Below are 24043 nucleotides of genomic sequence, written 5' to 3' on the forward strand. Positions count from 1 at the left end.
GCTGTCATGTGATACTTTGCAGTGAGTTTGTCAGAATGTCTGATGAGGATCTTTATGCACTTTGCTGTGGTTTCTTGGCCTTTTTTACAGTGTTGTGTTGTGGGTTTCTCAAATTCTGCTTCTTAGTTCTTTCTTAAAATTGCGTGGCAGGTTTTATCCACTTAATACTTTTGAGAATTGTACAAAGCCTTCTTCACTGTCTGCCATACCGCTGTCAAAAATGTTCCTTTGGCCTTGAGACTTCAGTCAGCATGCCTCACATATTTATTCTGTGTCTGAGCACATGTGTGTTTGGGTTGTTTTTTTTTATTGTGCTTCTCTCTTTGCTACTAATGTTTACATTTTCCCTCATGTGATGCTCATAGTCCATCAAGGCCACATTTTTTATTTCCAGTTACCTAAAGTGCAACTTTACTCCTATAATCAATATTTTTATATAAACAATGGATCAAAAGATGTGTATTGTGAAGTGCTCATTATCACTCAACTCAAGTCTCCAAAAAGCAAAAAAAACTCCAACTATATGTCAGACAGTCAAAGTTAGCGTCTAGCTGGTGAACGTTGCATTGCATGAGCATTTAGCAGCTAAAGCTAGTAGATTCTTCCCTCAGAAGTTGGTCAAGACTAAACCAGAGCTAAAAAGAGGTGGAAGTGGACCCAAACACGACTCAAATAAATGCTAATGGTGCTCTGTATCAGCTGGATGAATGCAGCATGTTACCATCGACTTAAAAGGTGAAAATATCAATGTCCACGTTGCGTTTACAGCTTGTTTCTGCTGCCCCCAAGTGGCTAAAACAATCAGTTAAGGCAGGTTTAAGTGCTTCATAGTGACCCTGTCTGTTGAAATGAGCTCTTGTAGAAGCTCCAGACGCAGACGTACCTGACCTGAGTGCACAGCGGGTTAAACACCTGTTGCAGAGAGCAGACAGAGATGGGAAAACACTTACTGGAGTCAGCTGCTAAAATGGGGCAGACTAGCAATAAAACGCAAGGTTTGTCTTTGACTTTCAAGAGCTTGTCTGGTAAAAATCAGGAAGTAGAAATCGGCTTCTTGGATAGGCATCACTAAGGTTTCATGTTTTACTCATAATCTTTATGGTGAAATCATTGATTTAAAACATTCCTCCACATGTAAAAGTAAAGATAGTCCTGTGGATGCATTGTGATGCAAGTGGGTGCTATTTTTCTATTGATTTTAAGGCCATAAAATATTTTTTTCCCTCCTATCAAAAGGCATCTTGCTTCTTTAACACCTGTTCTTGATTATTTGTGATTTGCTGCCTCACACCAGCTGCTTGTTAACTTACCATGCTCACTCAGTATAAACAGAACTGTGTGCTGCTTCTCTGGGGATGACCAGGACAGTCCAAATGTCTGCGGCGCATTGCTGCAGCTTTATTGCTTGAACAATAATTTAAAAAAGATATTTTCCTTGACTTTTTGATGTTTTGGCTTCTTCATGCTGTCTGGTGTCATTTGCAGGAGATTCTTGATTGTGTTTTTGCTCCTCTGCACTGTTTTTAAGTCTTATAGCCTGGGCACAGCTTTCATTTTTTGATTGATTTGTCTCGAAACTGTTCATGCCCACAAGTCTTTTTTGATTATTTAAAAAAGCTGTGGGGAGCCCTGAAAACATCTCAAAGCACGTTCGAGAAAAGTGGAGAAGTTAATGTGGTGACGAGGAGAAAGTGTGCGTGTTTATGTGAGAGAAAGAAAAATGTAGGCAGACGCTACAAATTACATTTACAAGGAGACACCCAGAAACAATGAAATATAATGTGATTTTAAAAAAACAAAGTCAGATGTCAGCCAGTGGCTTATAGAAACCAGCTCCACATGTTAGGCTTAAGTTCACCCAGAGATTTTGGAGGGGGCTGTTAAAACTGAAACTTCAGGGTGTAAACAAAAAAAGGATGATGTACTGTACAGATGAGGGATTTCCTTGTGTCTGGTTTTGGCCGAATCTCTCACACCACCGTACAGGACAGGAGGAGAGATAACGCTGAGATGCTGAATGAGCTAGAAGACCAAGGGGCGCTGGGCGAGAGGGTATTTTATCCCAGGAGATGGGGAAGGGAGTGAAAAGGAAGTGGGAGAAGGTGGAGGAGACGCAGCCGGTTGTAGGAGAAGAGCAGGAAGTGGATGGATGGGTTTGGAGGAGCTCTTTGTGAGGAGATAAGGGTTTTGTGAGTGTGTGTGATGGTGGTAGATAAAGAAAAGGTATAACAGTATAAGATCCAGCTGGAACTGTTTAGACGAAGCTCAAACTGCACACCTTCATGACATAAGAGCATATGCACTCACATATTCAATTAGAAAATAATTAGTTTAGCTCTGCAGTTCCTCAGACTTCATCACTCTCCCTCTCAGACACTTAGAAACAGTCTTATCTCTGTTACAAATCAATCCTTTCAACGTGGAATCCCACAGAACTGTCTGAATGTGAAGAAAAGCAGCCAAACAGGGAAATGGCAGCCGATCACAGAGGAATTTCATGAACACTTCTTTTTTTTTTTCTTTTGAGTTTATAATACTGGGCTCTAGGATGACAGAGGCAGTGGTGGCTAAATACATTCACACACATGCTGTCCTCACGTCTGATTTTGAGCTACTTGTACTTGAGTGTCAATTTTCTCTCACAAGCTTCGATTTCAGCCGCAGCAGACCGGCTATTTCAGCAAAAAAAAGAGTCTGATAAACTGACTGTACGTTACCAGCACCAACAGACACAGCGCAGCATTTAGCAGCTGAAGAGCCAGATATTACTCTCAGGGATTTGTGGAGACCAAAAAAGAGCTAAAAGCAGAGCGTATGTTGGACTTACATTTGCCAGATGGAGAGAAACACGACTCCAAGTGAATGCTAATGTCGCTCCATGCCGGCTTGATGTGTACATGAGCTACTGTTTGCTAACGCCTTATCAACATTAATCAACATCATAACAGTGATACTGTCAACGTTGTGTTTCCCATAATGCAACTTGACACCCCCAGGTTGTAATGCAGTCTTTGTGTTAAACGTTTGTGTTAAAGAGGCATCTTGACTTTAAGTAAATTATCTGAATACGTCTTGGACAGCAGGAAGAGAAACTACGGCACAATTAGATGGTTTTAACATCACAGTCAGTTCTGAGAGATCCCGTAAACTTTTGTCCAAACTTTCCACCCCCTCCTCCTACTTCTTCTTCTCTCTCTGTTACGCCTTCATTAGAATAAAACAGCAGTAACGTGACTCCGGGCGCTAGATGCAAAGAGCAGGCGTCGATCTGTGATTTTTTGCCAGAGCAACACATGTGCTGGTAGTTAGCTTGCTATTTTCAATCTGGCCTGTGATCATCCGGGTGTCAGTGACTTTTCTGACTCACCTTTAAGAGTGAGGGAAAGCAGCAAACCCCATCACAGTCCCCCTCCAGCCCTCACACACCATAATAACCCCGGTGTCCTTGACGTGACCCACATGCAGATGTCAGGGGAGGGTTTCTGGAGTTCAGTATGGCCTCCATTTAAGTGCCTTTAAGCGGGGGGGTCTGAGTCAGTGATTTAGTAATTAAAGAAAAGAATAGCAGAGCAGAGTGAAGGCGCCCAAGACACCTGCGTTCCTTTAACGCCTCCCATGAAAGGGCTTATGTTTGATTTTGGCGAGCTTGTACATTAGATCTCACATCTGTACTCCCTCCTGTGTGTGCATGTGTGCTCTGCCTTACAATAACACACAACATCGCACTTTTGTAATACAAACCGATAACTTTATATGTTCTCTCGTGTCCGTGAACACTGAACGTTCTCCAACACCTCCAGCAGAAGAACACACAGGCACACTTTAACAATGAATTTGGGGATTCTAATTTCTCCTCTTTTAGTGTAAGTAATAAAACCTCCTAAATCTGTTACTCGCAGTCCAAAATGTTAATGAAAGGGGGGGAGGGATGGCTGTGAGGGTTGCCAAGATCAACCTACAGCTTCCTGGTTTGCAAAAGGGAGTTGAAGCGGAGAGGAACAGTGTTCTGCTCCAAAACTCTGTCAGATGCATAATGACTATCATATTTTCCATGTGTGGCTAAGACTGCAGACAGAGGGAATTCACTAAATTCATTTTCTGGCACCTTGCAGAGCTCTGCACAATGCTTGTCATGCATGCACATGGTTAATTAACAGCATAAAGAGGAATAGGCTACGGTATAGTTCTGTTGTTCTTCCAAAGATCACATATCTTATTGAATTTCTGAGCTCCACTTTGAGTTAAAGCAACTCTGAACATGAGTTTGCTGTAATGTAGTTCACTTTCATAATAGTCTGACTCCATATGTTCAGTTCTTCTGACTTTCCATGTATGGTAGTGCAGTTTAAGAATCAGTCGTTTGCCAAAAATAGTAAGTTTTTTTGTGGAGATGCACAGTAGCAAGACGTCATAGACAGCAAAGGGACTGTGCAAGACACAATAAGTTAAACTACACAGATCACTACACAAATACAGAGTAGTTTTCACTGTAGTTAGTAACATAATCAAAAGTAATCCACAGCGTTATTCAGGTAGTTTCAGATTATTCTGCCATAATTGAGGTTTGTTTTACTTCTGGTAAGAAAAGTGTCAAGTAGAATGTGTTTAAGCTATCTGAAGAGGCCGTGATTGAAAAGGCTAAAAACGATAGTGATTAACTCACAGCCGTTTGATTACAAATTGTTTTTGGTAGTGAAATAATCGCTCTGGTCTCTGGTGACGCCTGTGAAGCACAGATTCAGCTCTTCCACCATTCAGAGAGGAGTTTCCCTTCCCGGCACTTCTTCTAAATTACCCTAAACCAACAGTAGAGTAAATTAAAGCCATTGTCTGGTGTTGATTACTGTGTTCAGTAAGTGATTCACCTCCCAGATGTCAGGCAGCCTCTTGATGCTTCATCTTGACTTCAGGCTGCTCTGAGGTAGAAGAGCGTGCCACCCTCATGTCTGGAGTGTGTCTGCCTGAACTGATTTTGGCATAAAAAAAACATCCTCTTCTTCCTGACGGGCGGTGGGAGAAGACGGCTTGTTGTCACTCAGACTGAAAGACCACGCCCCCGCATCCGACCGCAGATGTGGTGGGCCCACCCAGAAGGGACTCCAACACCCATGATGCCGCAGAACAGAAGGCATTTCCATTGTTACCCACCTCAGAGAGCGTCCCATCGGCCGTAGACTTGTTCCTTTTTGTATTTCGTCTTTGCTGATTTTGGATTCAAAGTGTATAATTTTGTAATTGAACATTCTGCATGTGGTTTTCTTTCACTCTCGAATGTAAATTATTGTGCTGAGCAGTTCGTACAAATTATCATACATTTCTTTTTGTTTCCATTCTGAAGTCTCTGCTTTCTGAGCAATGCATGTTTTGTTCAAAATATCCTTTTCTACCTTTATTATATATTAAATACTGACTGTAAGACTCTGTATGACATAAGGGAGTTTAAAAATCACCTGTTAAGTTCTAAAAAAGGTTAAATATCTAGATTATATAATCACAGACTACATGTGACATCCACTTCATATTTCCCAACTTTGCATAACTTTTCACCTCATGTGTAACTGTATTAATTCAAAGCCCTTTTAAAGCCGCCCAACCACCTGACGACACATAGACCGCAGTCATATTCACATTTTACAGCCCTCCATGTTCTCTCAAAGCCACTGTTAAATGATAGAGCTTCTTATTACAAAGCAGCCCTGAAAATCACAGAGCGGCTCGTTCCACGATGACCATAATGTTTTACCGACATTACCCACAAGCGACACCAGAGCAGAAACCACCGGCTCCGGATAGAAAATGTCTGTAGACCTGCTGGAGGAGACACATGTTCAAAGAGGTGCTTTGGTGTAGACCTGTCCTCTGTCCATTTGGCGGAGTCAGTGACGGATGTGGCCAGCGTGGTGATGAGTTTGGCTGCTGTGGGCATGGTCTGTAGAAGAAGTGTCCCATAGAGGCTTTCCCCCAACCAGCTTTCTGTCAAGAATCCCAAAAATCTGCACAGCTCTTTAAACGCCTTCCTGGTTGTATCTGGCAGCACCTCAGCAGAACAGGAACTGTTGCTCAGCACGTTTACATTTCAGTTTTAGTAGGATGTAAAGTCAAGACCGTAGACTGAGCTTGAGATTCAATCTGACATTGCAACAACTGAGAAATAAACTAGAATTGGTTCTTCTTCTGCTGGATAATTTTAGATATTTAACAATGTGAAGGGAGATCATTGTGTTGCTGTGTATCAGACTCGGTTGATTATGATGGGAATTCAAATCACATCACCAGTGACAGCACGGTCACATGTGTCTAACTTGAGAAGATATTTTAAAATCTTTCACAATATATTGTATTGTACATATTGTGGGGTTTTCTTGGTCGTTTCACGACAGTTGTTTTGGGTCTAGTGGCCATTGTCGGTTGCAGCTTTGTTAAACAGCAGGCACTTCTTGGATCACATCCATCTCCTCTTTAAGGGAAATGACCTTGACTTTATTATGTAAGTGTTATCATTTTGCATGCATGAGTAAAAGTGTATGCTGCCTTCTTTACCCCAACCAGGATGCTTTTTGGTGTACTAGGTAGATAAAATAAGTTTTGGACGCAGTGTGAGTCATTCCTGCAAGTAAGACAGAAAGAGGTTGATTTAATGCCTCAAATACCAGTTTGTGGTTTATTATCCCAGCTGTTCATCAGAGGGAGAATGTCAAGTTCTTTATTTTATTTCTGGTTTTCTCCGACTGGCGACATTTAGATTTGTTTTTCTTTGAAGTCCTTGCCAGTCCTCCGTCAGAGCTGGGGGTCTTTGTAGTGGTTTTCGCATTTTGACTGGCACCTGAAGCAACCAGTGGGAGGCCTGACCCGGGAGACATCGATCAGATGAGGTTTTGGAGACAGAAACTCGGATCCAGATCGTTGCAGATCAGATCAGAGTCGACTCTGCAGGAAGGCTCTAGATTCATGAAAATGCTGACTGAAAGAGAATCACAGCTTCTCAGTTTCTCTTGTGTTGCAATTTAGTTTGAAAGGGAATGAGATTCACATTCAAATACTGTATGGTTTCATTGTGAAATGCTGCACTTTGTGATCATTTCTCACACTTGAATGGCAGCTAACTTAAGACAAACAGCCTTTGATTCTTGGTTTTCACTGGATAAAGTGTTTCTTCTGTTTTTCTTGTCCTGCTCTCCTGCATTCTCACTTTGAACTCACTTCTTCTTTTTGCTGATGGTGTTGTATTTCCTTCAAAGTTGAGCGTAGGCAGGCTATCAAATTCTGGATGCTAATGTGATGGTCATTAACCAGTGGGCCACACACACACACACACAAGACAAAAAGAAGCACACACACTTACTAGAGAGCTGTAACGTTTGGGGTGCTCAAGCTCCGATGTTTTGCTTTGTAACTAAAACCCAAGTCGCTCCGTGGGCCCCAAATCCCTTAGCTGAGTAAGTCCATTCCCACCCCGCGCTCCATTGTTGATGAAGTTTTCTGGAAAGACGGTCTGTTTGTGTAACTGCAGCGAGCGCTGAGTCTGTGCAGAGCCGAGCGGGGCCTCGTGGGGGGGGGGGCAGGGCTGCAGGGATGCTGCCGCAGCCTGCATGCCTGTCTGGCCGCAGCTCATCTGAAAACCATTTTGGAAGTGTTTATTTCTCCACCTTTACTATCAGTAGGCGAGGCGTCATTATGGTGGGATGAGATGGGCAGCTCTCTGTGTCTTACCGGAGTTATTGCAAGCTGAAGGACAACTTGAGATTCTTTCTGTTCAAGAAAATGAACGAAGAAAATAATCTAAACCAAGCAAACCTCAGAAATTATTCTTGTAATCTTTTCTCATGACTAAACTAGGAAGGAAATGTTCTGATTATGTATTTTATATAGTGATTAATCCTGAATGTATTTTCATATTAAAGCTGCACTAATGAATGTTTTTTCTATTATCAGTGGATCAAATGTGTAATGTGAAAGGGGTCGCTCGTAGCTAAGTGGTAGAAAATCACCACCTGATTCCTCAGCTCTACAGAGAGTTTTAGTGTCTTTTAGCTCATTGTTTTGGTTTTACGGTCCGCAACTCAACTCTCAGCGTCCTCCTTTTCAGCAGGAGCAGGCGGCTGTTTTTGTGAAAAAGCTTTGATAAACTCGCTGTACACGACATGTCAGGCACCAAGTTGCAGACAGACAAAGTTAGCGACTAGCTGGTGAACATGGGGGAGCATTTAGCAGCTGAAAAGCAACACATTTTCATCAGGAGTTGGTGGAGACCAAAACAGAACAAAAGGTAAATATTGGACATTAGAATATTGGCTCTTGATGAATGCTTATCTTGCTCTGTGTCTGTTGGACGTGTAAAGAAGCAACACATTAATCTTAACAACTTTTTAAGGTGATAATGTCAGCATTTTCAGCTGCTCCCAAGTGGCAAAGAAGTAAATGAATGCAGGTTTAAACATGTCCTGTATTTGTTTTCCAGGCTCAGATAATTTACCATGTCACACTTTTGGAAACACATCTCATTCAGTGACATTTTCCTTGGTCAGCATATTTTTTTTGTTGCCTCCCATAAACAGAGATTGAGAGGAGACGGATATATGTGTATATATATATATATATATGAGTGTTTGTGCACTCAGTAAGCCAAAATACAACGTTCCTTTCTAATGTAACCAGGATCAAAGCAGATCTGACAGATGAATCAAATCTTTATGTGGAGAAAAAAAAAAAAAAAGGTTCTGCCTCGCTCCCCCACAGCGAGGCGGCAGACAGTTGGAGCCGGGGAGAGCTGCTGGATGCTGCAGTCGAGGTTGCCTCACAGTTTGACAATGCCATTTGTTGGATGTGATACAGAGCTCAGTCAGAGATATCCTGTCAGAGAGGCACCACTTTCTTTTTCCTCTCCTTGACGTGGACGATCTGGTCACAGTCCCTGAGAGGTTCTTGGCTCGCTGTGGACGATGTGACAAGGGTTACTGGCTTTTACAGTTCATCCGTCACTGCTTTCTCTCCACCTCTCAGACCTTTAAATCATTTTGCTTTCCCACTCTCCCTTGCATTTTCTCACATTTCGTTTTTTTTCTTATTCTCCGACAAATTCATCATTTTTTGCGGCTGGCCTTGTCCTGCCTGTCTTCACCGCTCCGCCCACCCCTCCTCCATTCACTTACAACCCTGAGCATCATGCCCGCCTGTCTCATGTGATGGAGGCGTATGGTTTCCATCACATGTAATAAAAGAGATGGAGCCTAAATCAGGCCACACATGGAGCCGGGATGGTGTCGGTTTCCTGCTGGGCCCCAGAGCCATCCCATGAAGAACCCTTTGGCCCTAATTCTGCACTTCCTCTGATTGCGTCATTGGCAGGTACAGCCTCGAAGTGAGCGCAGTGGGCATGTTGTAGCCTGGAGTATGTTCTCCAAGATGTTAATGGGCAGGGTAACCACACAGCCAGGACCTCCACTGTTCCTTTACAGGAAGATCCATCCAAAAGTACGCTTATAAGAGCTGTTAGTGATGTCATTTTCATTTCTAAGTCTATATTTTTGTTCCGTCGTGCCAGAGTTTTGCATAAAGAGATCAAAATCACTTTTTCTTTGACGGGAAATCTCAATATTTCCAGCTACAAAGTTGAAGTTTACTTCAGATGCCTTCCAGGGACGTTTGCAGTAAGCAATCACCAACTGAGACATGTTGAGGGAAAGTAGGTACATTAAGGAGGTAAATTGAAATGTCACAAAACGTCTCCTAGAGCGCATCAAACATCCCAGATGGATAGATTTTAAGTGTGAAAAGATCCAAAAGGGGGCTATTTCTTTAAAATCAAAGCGGTGGTTAAAAGTGTCTGAAAGTCACTGATTTATGTCCACCAACACTGAAAGTCTTGCACCTCGTTCACTCACACACACTTGTGCTCACACACTTCGCAGCACATGATTCAGTGCAGGCCACCTCACCATGCCATTGAGAAAGCGGAGCTGCGTATGACTCATTCACTGAGCCATCATCTCCCTCCTGACTGTAAAACATTTTGGCTTCGGTTACAGTGCATCAGAGATCTTGTAAAACTTCTTATTTCTAGTTTGAGTAATGAAGGACAGATGGCATGACAGATGAACGCTATTTCTATAAAAAAAAAACAGTTGGAAACAAACAACTACAGTTTTAGCATTCAGATAACTTATTTCACAATCAGCAGAGAGTCTTTTGTCAGACATGTATTTACTGCATAAGTGCTGGACTTGAGAAGATTTTGGGGCATAGAAACTTTAAGCCATAAATTATTCTGAGGGAATAAGTGTTTGTTTGAAGAAAAAGCAGACAGTTATGGTGAAAACTGGAGCAGTTTGTGTGTTTTTGGCATCTATTACACACAGTGCTTTTTTAGATGATACCACTAGGGGGTGCCAATGTCAGAGCATTTTAAAACAACAAACAATGGCTTTGATATTTACGTTTTATGAGGAAAATATTGTACTCTGTTTCCTGTTTCCTACTGACAGTCAATGTTGGTTTCTTTTAACCATAACCACGTGTTTATTATTGTAACCATGACGATGATGAAGGTCCCCTAACCTTAACAAAGTAGTGACTGTGTCCCAGCTCAAGGTGTTTCTCTAACCTTGACTCAGTACTTATTCTAACCCAGACCATCATCTTTCCCTGAACCAAACCAAGTCGTTTTAGTGCCTAAAAGTAACCAAACCTTAACCACAGTGTTGTCACGTCATAAAACAGATTTACTTTTGAAACGGCGATGATGTTGATAGTGGCATAATATCAGAAAGCGCTTGTATGTGTTGTTCTGGACGACTTGTTCGTTCTGTCTCTTTGTCTTTGTTTGTTTCTTCTTCTTGTCCATCTTTGATCCTTCTTTACTTCTTTCTGTCCCTTTTCCTTCTTTCCTCTCTAGTTACTTTGCTTTCTTTCTTTCTTTCTTTCTTTCTTCTTCGACTGCCCGGAAGCTGTTGGAAACTGAAGGGAACAAGTTATTTCTCCGTCTTCACAATGAGCACATTTAATATTTTAGCTTTACTAAGACTTTAACTTGTTAGAGAGTATTATCCCATTCTGATATACTTTAACTTAAGTCCAGGCTTTGAGGACTTGCTGTAGTTTGTCTTGAACTGCTCTCTTTGTCTTTGGTGCCAGGTATAATTCACTGATTGCCCTGTTGGAGTAATCTGCTCTCTGGTTCCTGGAAAGGAGTTGAGTGTGTATTAGGCGAGGCAGGGATCCAAAACACAGTTTGTGTGACCTCAGCTCACAGCTTTGTGTTCTCATCCGTTACTATAGCGTCCCTTCTGCTATTTACAGTAAATAAACATTGTCTTTTAATGAGCGGGGCCCACGCATCGGCCGTGCTTTGGCTGTGGACATTATTTTGGCATGTCGGGGGCAAATTAATGGCCATGTTGAGATGAAAAAGATGATGTTTGGGTAATCCGTTGTTTTAGGAAATGAGGCTGGTGAAAGACACAGGCTTAATTATCACAGGTGGACACTGTCCGGGTATTTTTTTCAAACATGGAGGTTTTGCAGGAACAATGGGCGACTTTATCCGGCCAAAACACACAATGACAAGGAAATCCATTCACATTTGAAAACCCGCTGGTGTGTTGTTCTTGTTTTGGGAAGACTCTTTGTCTTTGGAGCATAATTGTGTTGCTTTGAGCAGTAAAAGTGTTGTTGTCAGCTTGTGGTCTGAGCATCCTGGACGATTGGTTGTTTCTGCGGTTGTGGTCGGTCAGATCCGACTATGTCTGACTGCGCAGGCGAAAGGGAAAGATGACGAATCAGAGTCCAATTGATGACGAGCAGCCAAACTAAAGTGTTTGATGTGAAACTGTGAACAAGGAGGTCAGTGTTCACTTGTGTTTTTCCACAGACTGCCTCTTCCTAAATTTGAATATTTAATATAAAAATTGTGTCACTCTAGAAACTTCTTTTTTAACTTCATCAGCAAGCTTGTTACACACAGAGCCAAACGTAATGTGCTACAAACCTCAAGATATTTTATCCATGTGTCAAGATTTGCGCATCTGGGCCGTGTTAGTGTGACAGATATTTGAGAAGGTGTGAAAGACGTTTGTCCTGACTGTCTCATATCCATCTGGCCATTTGTCATGTAAACAGACAGTTAGGGAATGTGGAGTGCTGCCATGTCCCAGGTGTCTCTGTAATGATGAGGTTTGGATTCCTAATTTTATTTAATTTGGTATCAAAACCTATTTGATGCCCTTTGGAATAGTTCCTAATATCACTTTTTATGCGTCATGTGTTGGATTCAGTTGTTTAGCATTTATGTTTTGTTTTGCATTTTGAAAACACTGATCACTGCGTCAAATCTAGCTTTAAATAACTTTCTATTCCTGCTAACAAAAGCATGTCAAGTAAGAGGACGTGAAAGTTTACAAAGCCACATCCCATGTAAGCATGGTTTTGGTAATTTGCAGGTTAAAAAGACATCTAGGCGTCTAAGTTCAAACTGAGCTAAATTTGGTTGAAAAGTGATCTTTATAGATTTCTGTAGTTACATATAACCATCGTAACCAGAATTTCAATGATTACCTTTCGACATGTATTAGGACAGGCTTCACTTTTAAATATAGTCATTTAAACGCTGTTGAAACAACAACATAAGTTATATAGTTACAGCCCAGTTTAGCCCAGCGTAAACTCCTGCATGTCTCTCCTCTCTGACTGACTGACAGTAAGCAGAATCACTATTGAACCTCGGTACTGTTTTTTGTACTGACCAAAATGTGTCCAGAACTTTCAAGTATCGAAAGCTGGCATCAAAAAGTTGATTCGATTCATGCTTTTCTTACTTTTTTTAATTAATAATTTAAGGTGAAGACTTATGCTTATGGCTGTTTGTGTTTAGGAAACATTTAACATCGGTTGAAAAGCTAAGCTGCTCAAATGATTGTTTTGGTATCAGTACCGAAACTCAGGTATTGTATCATTACTAGTAGAGCTAGACAGATAGCAATATTGACTAATATTAGCTTATTGCAGATATATCGGTATCAGTGTATATGTTGTTAAAAATTAAACCTAAGGGATCAGTGTTAAGATTGATTGTTTACGTTATGTGGTTATGTTTTAAAAAATGATGGAGCATAATGTAGCCACTGATATGAACTCACTCAAAACAAGCCAGTCAGATAATCAATATAGTCCATATAATCTGTGGAGGTTGGTTCTGTACAACAAATGAATTTGCAAACAGCTTCTTGAAGGGAAGAAAACAAGCCCTGATATATTCACTGGTGCTGGTGACGTAGGTGTATATAGAGACATCACAAGGAACAATGTAAAAGAGACGGGAAACACACATGACTGGCACAGATTAGTATTATCCTAAAGCCTCGCTCAGCAGTCCCGTCCAGCATCTGTCTCTTTTCCTTATTTGTCCTGCTCATCCAGGAAGTGACCCACTGGGAAATGAACAGCAAGCAGGTCGAGACCCCTGATCGAGCCTCAGACAGCCCACTGGTGTGTCGACTCTCGGGGGGGTTGACAAGATTACAGCTGCTCCATCTGAAGTCCGTCCTCTCTGTGCGCTCGTGGTGGAGCTGTGAAACTGAAATCTCCCCTTTGTTGTCATGTTGTCGGCCATGTGTTTTGTGTTATGCCAGGTGTCCTCCGTATTTGACAGCCAACTAAAAATTCTCCACTTATCCGCTGAGCATCTGAAGCTCATCAGTCAAGCGTGCACTGAAGTGGAAAAGCCGTTTGCCTGTGTTATAATTTATACCCTCACAAAGTGTTTTGGTATCATTTCAGCGCTGCACATTTGTAAACACTGTCAGCGTGTTTGGATTGGAACAGCACGTTTGGGCAGCAGCGCTGTTATTACCGTGAACTGATGAACTGATATGCTTGCTTTATTGTGGAAGCATGCATGAGTTGACACTTCAAACATGTCAGCAGTTATAAATGATTCAGAAATGCAATCATCGATCGTGGCTGTATTCCCAGAGTGCACTTCTCTGCTTGCAGTTGAACCGGCGGCGAGGGAAGACTTTGGTAACTCATGATGTTTCATGCACAGCTGTGTTAGCCACTTTGTGCTTACTGACTCGCTCCACCCCGAGAGCTGGAGCTGTGCTTTTAAAAGACAAACGTCTCTCAGGCAGATACACTTGTTAATATGTTTTAAAGATCCCATTGAGGCTCTTTACAAGATTTGGACATGAGGATCAGCCATGTTTTGGGGCTCTAAAAGCTGAGCTCACTCTCAGGTGTTGGCACAATATGTACAGAGATCTTTTCCCCCTGATTCCAGTTTTTTGCCCTTTTCTTAATGCACATCATTTCCTCACCTCTCTCCAAAAATTTCCAAAAGTCATGAATAGTTGATTTTGTCTATGTGAAGATGTCAGTGCTTCAAAAACAGTTTGATGAAATATATGGACTTCTACGTTGCTATTCTTGGGAACACATATTCAAAGAGTCAAAACTGTGGAAGCATTACATTAAAATGTTGCTTTAAACTCGGTTTAAAGCTGCTATAATCACTATATTTATATTAATGTTAATCAAATGATTATATGTGATCTGAAAGGACTTGCTCACAGTGACAAACTCACAAAAAATGTGAATTTTTGTGAAATTTTTTTTTACTGTCACTCATTTTTTTGTTAATATGACCTGTGCCTGTACCACTTTGATTCATTCAGATGGCTTCATAAGTGTATTTTATAACCACAGCAGGCAGCTGTGAAAACAGCAGAAGGACAAAGTTAGCAACTAGCTGGTGGACATAGTGGAATATTTAGCAGCTAAAGAAACTGATGTTTCCCTCAGGAGTTGGTGGAGACCAAAAACAGAGCTAAAAGAGAGTGAATATTGGAATTATATATGTCAGGTCACCTCAAACACAATTACAATGAATGCTTATGTTGCTCCGCCTCTGCTGGATGTGTAAATAGACGATTGTTTGCTAACACATTCGCTATCTAAACTTTATAATGTGATAATATGTCAGTGTTGTGTTTATGGCTTGTTACGCTACCCCAAAAAATACAGTGGCCAAAAAATACATTGATGAATGGTTAAAGATGTGAAAACTATGGCGAGAAATTGTTGATAATTGCGGATTCCTTCGACTATTTTGTGAAGAACTCTCTGGTGGTACTTTGGTACTTATCGGCCGACATATATATCAGTGTATCCGCAAAAAGCTAATTTGAGTTTGAGTTGTACACCATCATTTTTGGGAACCCAGGGAGTGCAGCTTTAGCCAGATGAAGTAAAGTAGGTCTGTATTTTGGCCTGTGAGGTGATGGAGTCATTTGAGTTGGCAAAGAATCAAAACCATGGAAGCCTTACATTTGAAACCATTTTTAACTTTTTTGCCCATTCTCTTTACGGTAAATCTCAGTAAAATGTTCTGTCAGGTTGGCCGGGCGCTGAGGAGACCTCCCTTCCAACTGGACTTGGTGTTTAACTGAGGTCTAACACTCGATGGTCATTAACAATCCCTTCACACCCGTAAGAGCGAGTCAGGTTGTTAACTTTGGCATCTTAACTCCCGTTGAGACCCTGACGAGCCAATCGGGGCTGCATTTTTAATTTGTTGAAGTATTACCTCATCTATTAAAATGCTTCTTGAACTAGATGTGTGGTGAAATCTTTGGCACTAAATGGTCCCGGCTCTTTACAGGTTGATGAATAATGGTCATGTGATTGACTGGCTTTCAGATGGTGATAGTCATATTTGCCACGCTGAATAAGAGCTGTTCCTTCATACTGAATGTGAAGTTTCATTCCAGGTGCATGAAAACCAAACCCCCCCACCCCCCAACTCACATAAAGCAACCCCAACCTTTCCACATACACACACACACACACACACACACACACACACACACAGACACACACTTCCTGAATTGAAAATGAAACGCAGCTGTGTTCCCGTCAGCACTGTGGATCTCACCACTCATCTGTCATGACAGACATCCTCGGAAAGAAATATGCCACAAGTGTCCCCGCTAGCTGAGGCCTTTTTAGTTTGACTCCAAAGTCAACTGACTGCAAGAGAGAACTAAGAAGGTGCAGATTCACCATTTAATGTTGCGCAAAACTACGTTACACGATGACTTCCAGTGCTTCTTGTGTCTGTTTAAAACCTCGACTGAAAAAGAGGAAGCTTGCTGAGTGAAGGCTGAGTGAAGGAAAATAAGCATATCACTGAGTGTAAACAAGTCAGTGGGGGGGATTGTTTTTGTGTCCCCTGCCCCTTCACCATCCGGGTCCTAAGGGAACTGCTGGACTCTTTAATGTAGGCTCCAGGGCTGTTTGTCCAGATGTGGGACTCCTGGACGTGGCGAGTCCCTAGCTAACACCAAATTCTACCCACGTGTCCTTTTTAGACCTTTCTGCTTCACAAAAATGTGCAATAGGCAGCAAAAATGTCTTGAATCATGTGGTGTTCTTCATTGTTTTTACACAGGGATCCAGGAGGGCACCCAGTGCACGAAGTGTAAGAATGAATGGGCGCTGAAGACCTCCATAGCTCTGCTCTATGTGCTGTGTACCCTCCTCACCATCGCTGTTGCTGTGCTTGGATATAAAGGTAAGACAGCCCAGTAAACGACTGTCTACACTCCTCCGTCACTGTGACCTGATGAGTACAATTATAGAGCCCCGGGATGACAAACATTTCTAAACATCACTCCAATGATGCAATTTGTTTTCTAAAATGTTAAAACTTACAGAGTGCTGAGAGAGCGGGCGTCCAAACACATCATTTGGTTTCACTTCGCGCTGCCAAGAAATAAGAGCATTGCTGTTTGATAAGTACACTGAGAACTCATGTTTTGTTTGTGAGGGAGAGACGAGGAGTTCTTCGTCACCAGAGTGGACTTATGCGTGGCCGAGCATGACATGCATGATCTTTGGCGATGTTTCTGTCATTATTTAAAGGCCACAGATCAATAGTGGAAAATATGAGGAGAGGATCATATGAGGATCAACTATAAGAAGAAATCAGCAGTTTTTCTCTCAGGAGTCACTCGTACATACAGATAAACGGTCAGTTAGATGATAAAGGTCAATACCACTCTCATGGACTCTATCTGTCCGTTAGAATATGAAGCTACAGCCAGCAGCTGGTTAGCTTAGCTTAACTTATCACAAATACTGGAAGCAGAGGGAATCAGCTAGTCTGGTTCTAGCTGAAGGTAGCAGAAGGTTGCCTACCAGCATCTCTAAAGCTCCCTAATTAACATGTTAAACAAGACATATTGTATTGAGGTGGAGGCAGAAAAAGAGTGTTTCTTTGTAATTTGAGTGAACAGACCCTTTAAGTTTCAATCCTGTCCCCTCTCTCTGAGCTGTAGCCCCTCTGTCTCCACCCCACAACCATCTCTCAGTTTATTTTACCAACACCCCCAAAGCTCACACCTCTGGGGAGGGTCTTCAGGCTTTGTGGAGCTGAACTTCCTGGTTGGCTTTTTCACATTTTTTTCCAGGTCGGGAAACGGTCTCGCTGTCTTTCGGGGGAATTGAACTCTGAATGTTTCCTTCCATAATTGTGCTAAACACTCCAATATGCGACTGCGTATGCCCCCTCCCCCCTTATTTTGTGAAAATGGCATGAGGTTAGCATGTTCAGAGGTTATCTGTGTGTCTCGAGTACATTAACAATGATGTCCCCGTACTCTCTGAGCTCAGTCGGTCCTACTTGTTCCATGGTGCATGCTTTCATGCGGGCCTAATTGATCCCAGATGAGCAGTGAGTGAACTCAGTGCAACTCCAGCAGAACCCACTGAAATTGGGTTTTTACTGGCACTGAAGTGCTGCTCTGTCAAGGGAACCACAGCTCAGCCTAAACACACTCCCAGCTCCAGATGGTTATGTAGTGAGACCCTGACTGCTCTATGCACTTAACATATGTGCTGCTCTCTGTCCTCCATCACTGACCCACAGAAATGTCCTCTATTTGACTCTTTTGTTTTGATGCAGTTTAACCGTAGACGTTTGGCAGGAATTCAGTGACCTGCTGTCTTCTCCCCTACAGCCTGTTGTCTTGATTGACACAACCAAAGGCAATATGAGGTCATTCTCTGGACTCTGGAGGATTTAAATCCCATTAATTTCCCTCAAAGAGAGTAAGAGAAGTTACAGGAAGAGGACATAACCTGTTTGTTTTACCTCACTCCCTATGTGAATGTCCCTTTATTCTCCAAGACCAACTGGCTTTAAATATACACACAAGTGTCATAGAAGCAAAGCATCCTCCACAATTCATCAGTATTACTAAGAGGATGGTGATGAATCTGCATCAGTGTCTTCTGTAGATATTTTAAAGGCAGCTGAAGAGCAAGCGAGCTATGTCTGGATCCATATTCTTCGTCTTATAAGTTAAATTCATGAGCAATAAAACGCAACTTTTCGCAGTTTATTACACTCACGGATTTTCCTGCGACAGCCTTACTTGTTCTAGTATGACCAGTAGCTTATGGTGGTTAATGTTCGCAAAACTTTAGATAGATATTGCTGTTATTGCATTGTGTAAAAACCCTGGGTCTATTTGTAGTTGCATGGCCACTTAAATTGTGAATTTGCTCTCAAATGTTTGTCCAACCTCATCCCTCTAACTGTTGTACTTTCAGCTGTACACTGAGTTTTGAGATGCTTTCCCCGAGGCTCATAGAAATAATAAAACAACCAAAGCATGGAGTTTACACTCTACTCACTTCATAACCATTTTTACTATTTCTGACTTTATATGTATAAGGAAGTTGGATTTTACAAGACAACCCGGACAGTTTTTAAGAACCACCCACACAAGAGCTGGAAATAGTTCAAACTGGGTACAGAACAGTTAATTTTTACAACATTTGGACGTAGAAGGTTTCAGCCAAAATAATACTTTCCTCTGCAGTGCTGTTGCAATTTCAACTTCTTTGCATGTGTGTTTTATGGTTAATTTTTCCTCAGTGTGATGCAAGGAGTCTCTCTGGAGGCCAGTAGATGGACAGAGCTGTGGAAAAGGCCCAGAAATGTCTGCATGTGGGAGTCTGCTTGTGTTAGTTTCAGTTGTGTGCCGTAGGTGTAGTCTATGGTTCGGCCAGAGTGTTTTTTGTGCTCTGCAATGCTGAACTGTACGTTCTGTGTCTGGAAATGTGTCCCATTTAGTTTGATGTGTGCAACATTTCCTGTCCAGCTGACCATTTTCTCTAAAAATAATGTGGTAATTTTATAGGTTCATATGGTTTTAAATGTGTTTATTTGTTCCATGAGACAACCTTAGGTGCAGTACCAGGACGTTCCATATTGGTTAAACATTTATTTAGCAATTTGAAGTTTCCCAAACATCCGTGTCAATTATTCAGAACAGTGAAAGATGTTTTGTATTTCCAGAGACAGAAGAATAATTTTCTTTTGCTTTTGAAGTCTTATATTTAAAGGAATTGTTTGACATTTTGGAAATTACACTTATTTGGTTTCTTGCAGAGAATTAGATGAGATCAATACCACTCTCATATCTGTAGGGTAAAAATTAAGCTAGAGCCAGAAGACTTAGAGGGGCTGGTAGGAAGATTTTATTACCTTTGGACAGAGCCAGGCTAGCTGTTTTCCTCTGTTTCCAGTCTTTATGCTAAGCTAAGCTAAGCTAGCCAAAGGCTGGTTGTTGCTTCATCCGTAACAGACAGACATAAGAGAGGTTTCAATCTTCTCATCTAACTCTCAGTAAGAAAGCAAATAAACTTATTCCCCAAAATGTCACTGTTTTCCTTTAAAGGTTGAATGTACATGGGATATAAACTAGCGGCTAATCAGCCACTAAATAAAAGGCATTAGCTGTTTCTTCATTTGGAGGCATGGATGGATTTAAACCAGCTCATCTTGTCCTTCTGGAGATTTGACCTGTGGAGGTGAAACCCTTGTGATTGAACTGTTGCCTTAACTGTTGGAGCAAACAGCTGGGATGCAGCTTCCCAGCAGAGGAGTCCATGCAGTTCCCAGTTAGAGGATGTGTCCCCCTGGCGAGGCTGGTGGTAGAAGTGGGCTGATTCCCTGGAATCCCAGACACATTCCAGAGGAAATGAACGCTGGTGTCGCCTGTGGGGGCGTGAAGAGCCTCCCTGCCACAGCGTCTGTCTCCTCTGGACTGTCTTTGATCCGCCTGTTTACTGAAGACCCCCCCCTAGGTCACTTCCTGTCCCCTAGGGCCCTCACCAGTGTCTCCCCATGCACCTCCAACCGTGGTTTCTGTCATTGACCACCCACTCCATTTTTTCTGAATCAATGTTTCTTCCTCCCTCCTTCAGTCTCTTTCACAATGCCTACCCCTTTTCTGTCTCTCATCCTAAATTTCATTGCACTCCATCTCCAAATTCCCCTTTTTCTACGTCTCACTACCTCTGTCACACTCTAAATCTGACCTAACCCAAGAGATTACATTAATCGAGTCCTCCATTATTACATGCCTACAAGATATGTAGACACATCTCTTATAGTATCTGTCAGTGAATTTCATTGGTTTCCTCTCTGATCCCTTTTATATATGATGTCTGTGGTTGCAGGCAATTCTGGTCTGTTAATAAAGGACGGATCCTGTGATGAGACTATGACACTAACCTTTGTCCTACCTGTCCTGTTTTTCTTTTAGTGGTGCAAAGAGTTGACAGTGTGTCTGAAGGTATTGCAAACTATGGAGGAAAGATAGTTGCGGTTGAGACTGATTTGAAAAAGCTGGGTAAGTTTCGTGTATCTGGGTTTCAATTGTAAAAAAGTAAAAGCTACAGTGAGAGGCTGAAACATTTTCGTCATTTATTGTACAAATCTCCGTCTTCAGATGATCAAGCAGGGGAGAAGTCGGAGAACACCACCACAGAGATCCAGGCTTTTAAGAACAACATCTGGAGTCTCCAGAGGCAGCTGTCTGCGGTGGAGGAACGCATCCACAGCGATCAAGTTAAGCTGAGTCAGCTGCAGAACATTGGCTCTGACATCCAGAACAACCAGGGCTCCATTCAGGGACAGCTGGATAGCAACACGGCCACCTTGCACTCTGTAAATGGCACCCTGCGGTCTTATGGCAGCATCATTGAGGGTCTGCAGGACGACACAGCAAGGCTGCAGAGAGAACTCCAGCAGCAGGTGAAACTTCAGGACCAGGCGCTGCTCAGCATCAGCAGCCTCAACTTCACCCAGGCCCAGCAGAGAGGCCTCATCGCCGTTCTGCAGCGCTCAGTGGATGACACCAGCCAGGCCATCCAGAAAATGCGTAATGACTTTCAGAGCCTCGAGCAGACGGCCCGACAGACGCGCTCTGATACTGAGTGGCTTCGTAGTAAGGTGGAAAACCTGCAGGTCATGGCCAGTAACACCTCAGCTCTTGCAAAGGCCAACAACGACAGCCTGGAAGAGGTGGGATCACAGCTCTCTTTTATGGCCAACGAGCTTCAGAACACCAGCAGCCTTGCTGACGCTCACGACCAGACCCTGAGGGAGATTTTGGACCAGCAGAGGGACTTCGATAACCTCACATCCACCAAGTTTGACCGGCTGGAGGTTCGACTGGATGAGTCAGAGCAGAGTATGGACCGCGTGACCGGCAACATCAGCTTCACCACGCAGCTCCTGGGCGCCATCAACCTTAACCTGAATGGGTTGCGCACTTGTTCCGAGACCGTCGGCCGTCACTCAGACTTCCTGGTAAACCTCAACAGCAGCTTGACAGACGTGAGGACAGATGCAGCCAGTCTAAGGTCCCAGCAGGAAGAGCTGGCAGCACGTGTGGACAAGGAGGTCACCAACCTCTCATTTGTCATGGAGGAGATGAAGCTGGTGGACACCAAGCACTCACAACTAATTACCAACTTCACCATTTTACAGGGTGAGGGGTGTATGGCTGCAGTGTGTGTTGTACTAATGAAATGTTTGATTAAAAGTTAAAGGAATTGTTTGGGATTTGGGGGAAATGAGAGTTAGATGAGAAGACCAACATTACTCTCATGTCTGTGCGCTAAATATAAAGCTGCAGCCAGTTAGCTTAGCTTAGCACAAAGAGGTAACAAAATCCACCTACCAGCATTTGTAAAACTCATTAAATAATGTTGTTTGTTTAAGCAGCACAAAACCGAAGTGAATACTTAAAAGTTTGCTTCACTAGTTTATGTCTTATTTTTCAGGTCCACCTGGTCCCAGAGGGCCAAAAGGGGATAAAGGACCTCAGGGACCATCTGGTCAGACTGGCCAGAAGGGAGAGAAAGGGGAAAAAGGTGGTCCAGGGATACGAGGATCCCGAGGAGAGCAGGGTATCCCAGGACCACCGGGTCTGCCAGGGTTAAAAGGCCTGCCAGGCGTACCTGGCATCCCCGGGTCCAAGGGCTCCCGAGGGTCAGGAGGGAGGGCCGGACCTCCTGGAGCTAAAGGAGAGCCAGGTACTGCCGCTCTCCCTGGAAGAGACGGACAGCCTGGTCCTCAGGGGGCACAGGGCCCACCAGGTATCAGAGGATCAATGGGACCAGCTGGGGAGCAGGGGCCAAGGGGACTGCTGGGACCAGTGGGGCCTCCGGGGCCAGCAGGACCACCGGGACAACCAGGGATGCCAATTCGGGGTCCAGGGATTCCTCTCGGCCCTGTGTCTCTGCAGGATGAGGCAGTAGCTCCTACACTATGGGCCCCAGGTACTAGAATCCACTTAAATCAGCTAACATCCCTGTACATTAGTTGATCCAAATTCTTTTCCTGGTTGGTAGAAATGTACTTGAATATTCCCACGATGACAATGATTCCAGAAGTATAACACTAATAATGTCTGTACGGTAAATATGAAGCTAGAGCTAGCAGTTGTTAGCTTAGCTTAGCATAAAGACTGGAAACATGAGAAAACAGCTAACCTGGTTCTGTAAGGTAACAAAATCCACCTACCAGCACCTCTAAAATTCACAAATTAACACGTAAACCTATATTTTGTTTGTTCAATCCAAATGTGGTTGTAGGGGTGATTATATGGTATGGTAGGCCGAATTTGTTACTATTGGATGCAGCTAGATTAGCTCCAGGCTTTTGTAATGAATGTTTATGAGATATACCAGTTTGATAATCTATCTGATTCATTAAATAAAACCATTCTATGTTTTACAGGCTGTCCATTTGACTGGGTAAACTACAGAGACAAGTGCTACTTTTTCTCCAAAGACCTGCACAGTTTTGATGACGCAAAGGCGACCTGTGAATCAAAGTCTGCTTCATTGTTGATCATCAACGATATGGAGGAGCAGGTGACTAGTTATACTTCTGTTTTTCACACTTAAAGACTGAAATCCACAAAAAGTATTATGTACTGGAAGGAAAAGCTGTCATTGCTCTGTATTGTGAGAGGTAACTTCTCCCTTGTGACTCAGTGCTTCTTCTGTCCTCATGTGACCTCAGAAATGGCTGAAGAAGCAGACCATTGGAAAGGGCTACTTCTGGATGGGTCTGACAGACAGGGGGGAGGAGGACGTTTGGCGCTGGCTGGACGGGACTGAACCTGCTTTTACGTTAGTATTCAATTAGAAAATACCTCTATTATAGGGCATATCTTATCCTGTATGAAAGTAGGTGCTGTTCCTCAGATGGATATTCAAAATACTGCATTCCAACAATAACAACAAGTGGTAGATTTTTCATAAAATGTACACATATTTTCTGATTGCTTTGACCTGCATGCAAAACTCCACTCCTCTATTCCCGCTGCCCATTCAAACAAAGCAAATACTCACTTTCAATAAACCTTTATGTATTCAGGGTGGTCCAATCAGAGAAGTTCACTCTGTTTTGCAACGAAAGCAAAAGCATTCAGACATTAAAGCTTACAAAACTGCAAATAAAGGATGAGGATACAATTATGAAATGAATCAAACCAGCATTAAATTAAATTTGAACACAGCAATATGGGATAAAAGCATAGTTAGCCTCAAAGACCTACACTTGTGGTCTCAATTAAATGTTTAGAATCTGCCAAAAGAAATCAGATGATCCAACTGTAAGTTTATTCTCTCTTTCACCGCTGTGGTTTTCCACCAGACTCTTTGATTAAATACTGTAAATCTA

The 24043-nt window shown here is 42.6% G+C and overlaps 1 protein-coding gene across 1 annotated transcript in view; it reads left to right on the top strand.

The window, feature by feature from the left end:
- LOC139304626 (collectin-12-like) overlaps positions 1-24043 on the top strand; it is a 33124-nt gene that overhangs the window by 8681 nt on the left and 400 nt on the right. Inside the window, exons 4-9 of the mRNA XM_070928550.1 lie at positions 16442-16564; positions 20610-20696; positions 20796-21839; positions 22135-22632; positions 23093-23229; positions 23381-23490. Coding sequence (XP_070784651.1) covers positions 16442-16564; positions 20610-20696; positions 20796-21839; positions 22135-22632; positions 23093-23229; positions 23381-23490 — 1999 coding nt within the window. The remainder of the gene's footprint in view (positions 1-16441; positions 16565-20609; positions 20697-20795; positions 21840-22134; positions 22633-23092; positions 23230-23380; positions 23491-24043) is intronic.

The sequence above is a fragment of the Enoplosus armatus genome, chromosome 21 (genome assembly GCF_043641665.1).
Source record: "Enoplosus armatus isolate fEnoArm2 chromosome 21, fEnoArm2.hap1, whole genome shotgun sequence".
Classification (NCBI taxonomy): Eukaryota; Metazoa; Chordata; class Actinopteri; order Centrarchiformes; family Enoplosidae; genus Enoplosus; species Enoplosus armatus.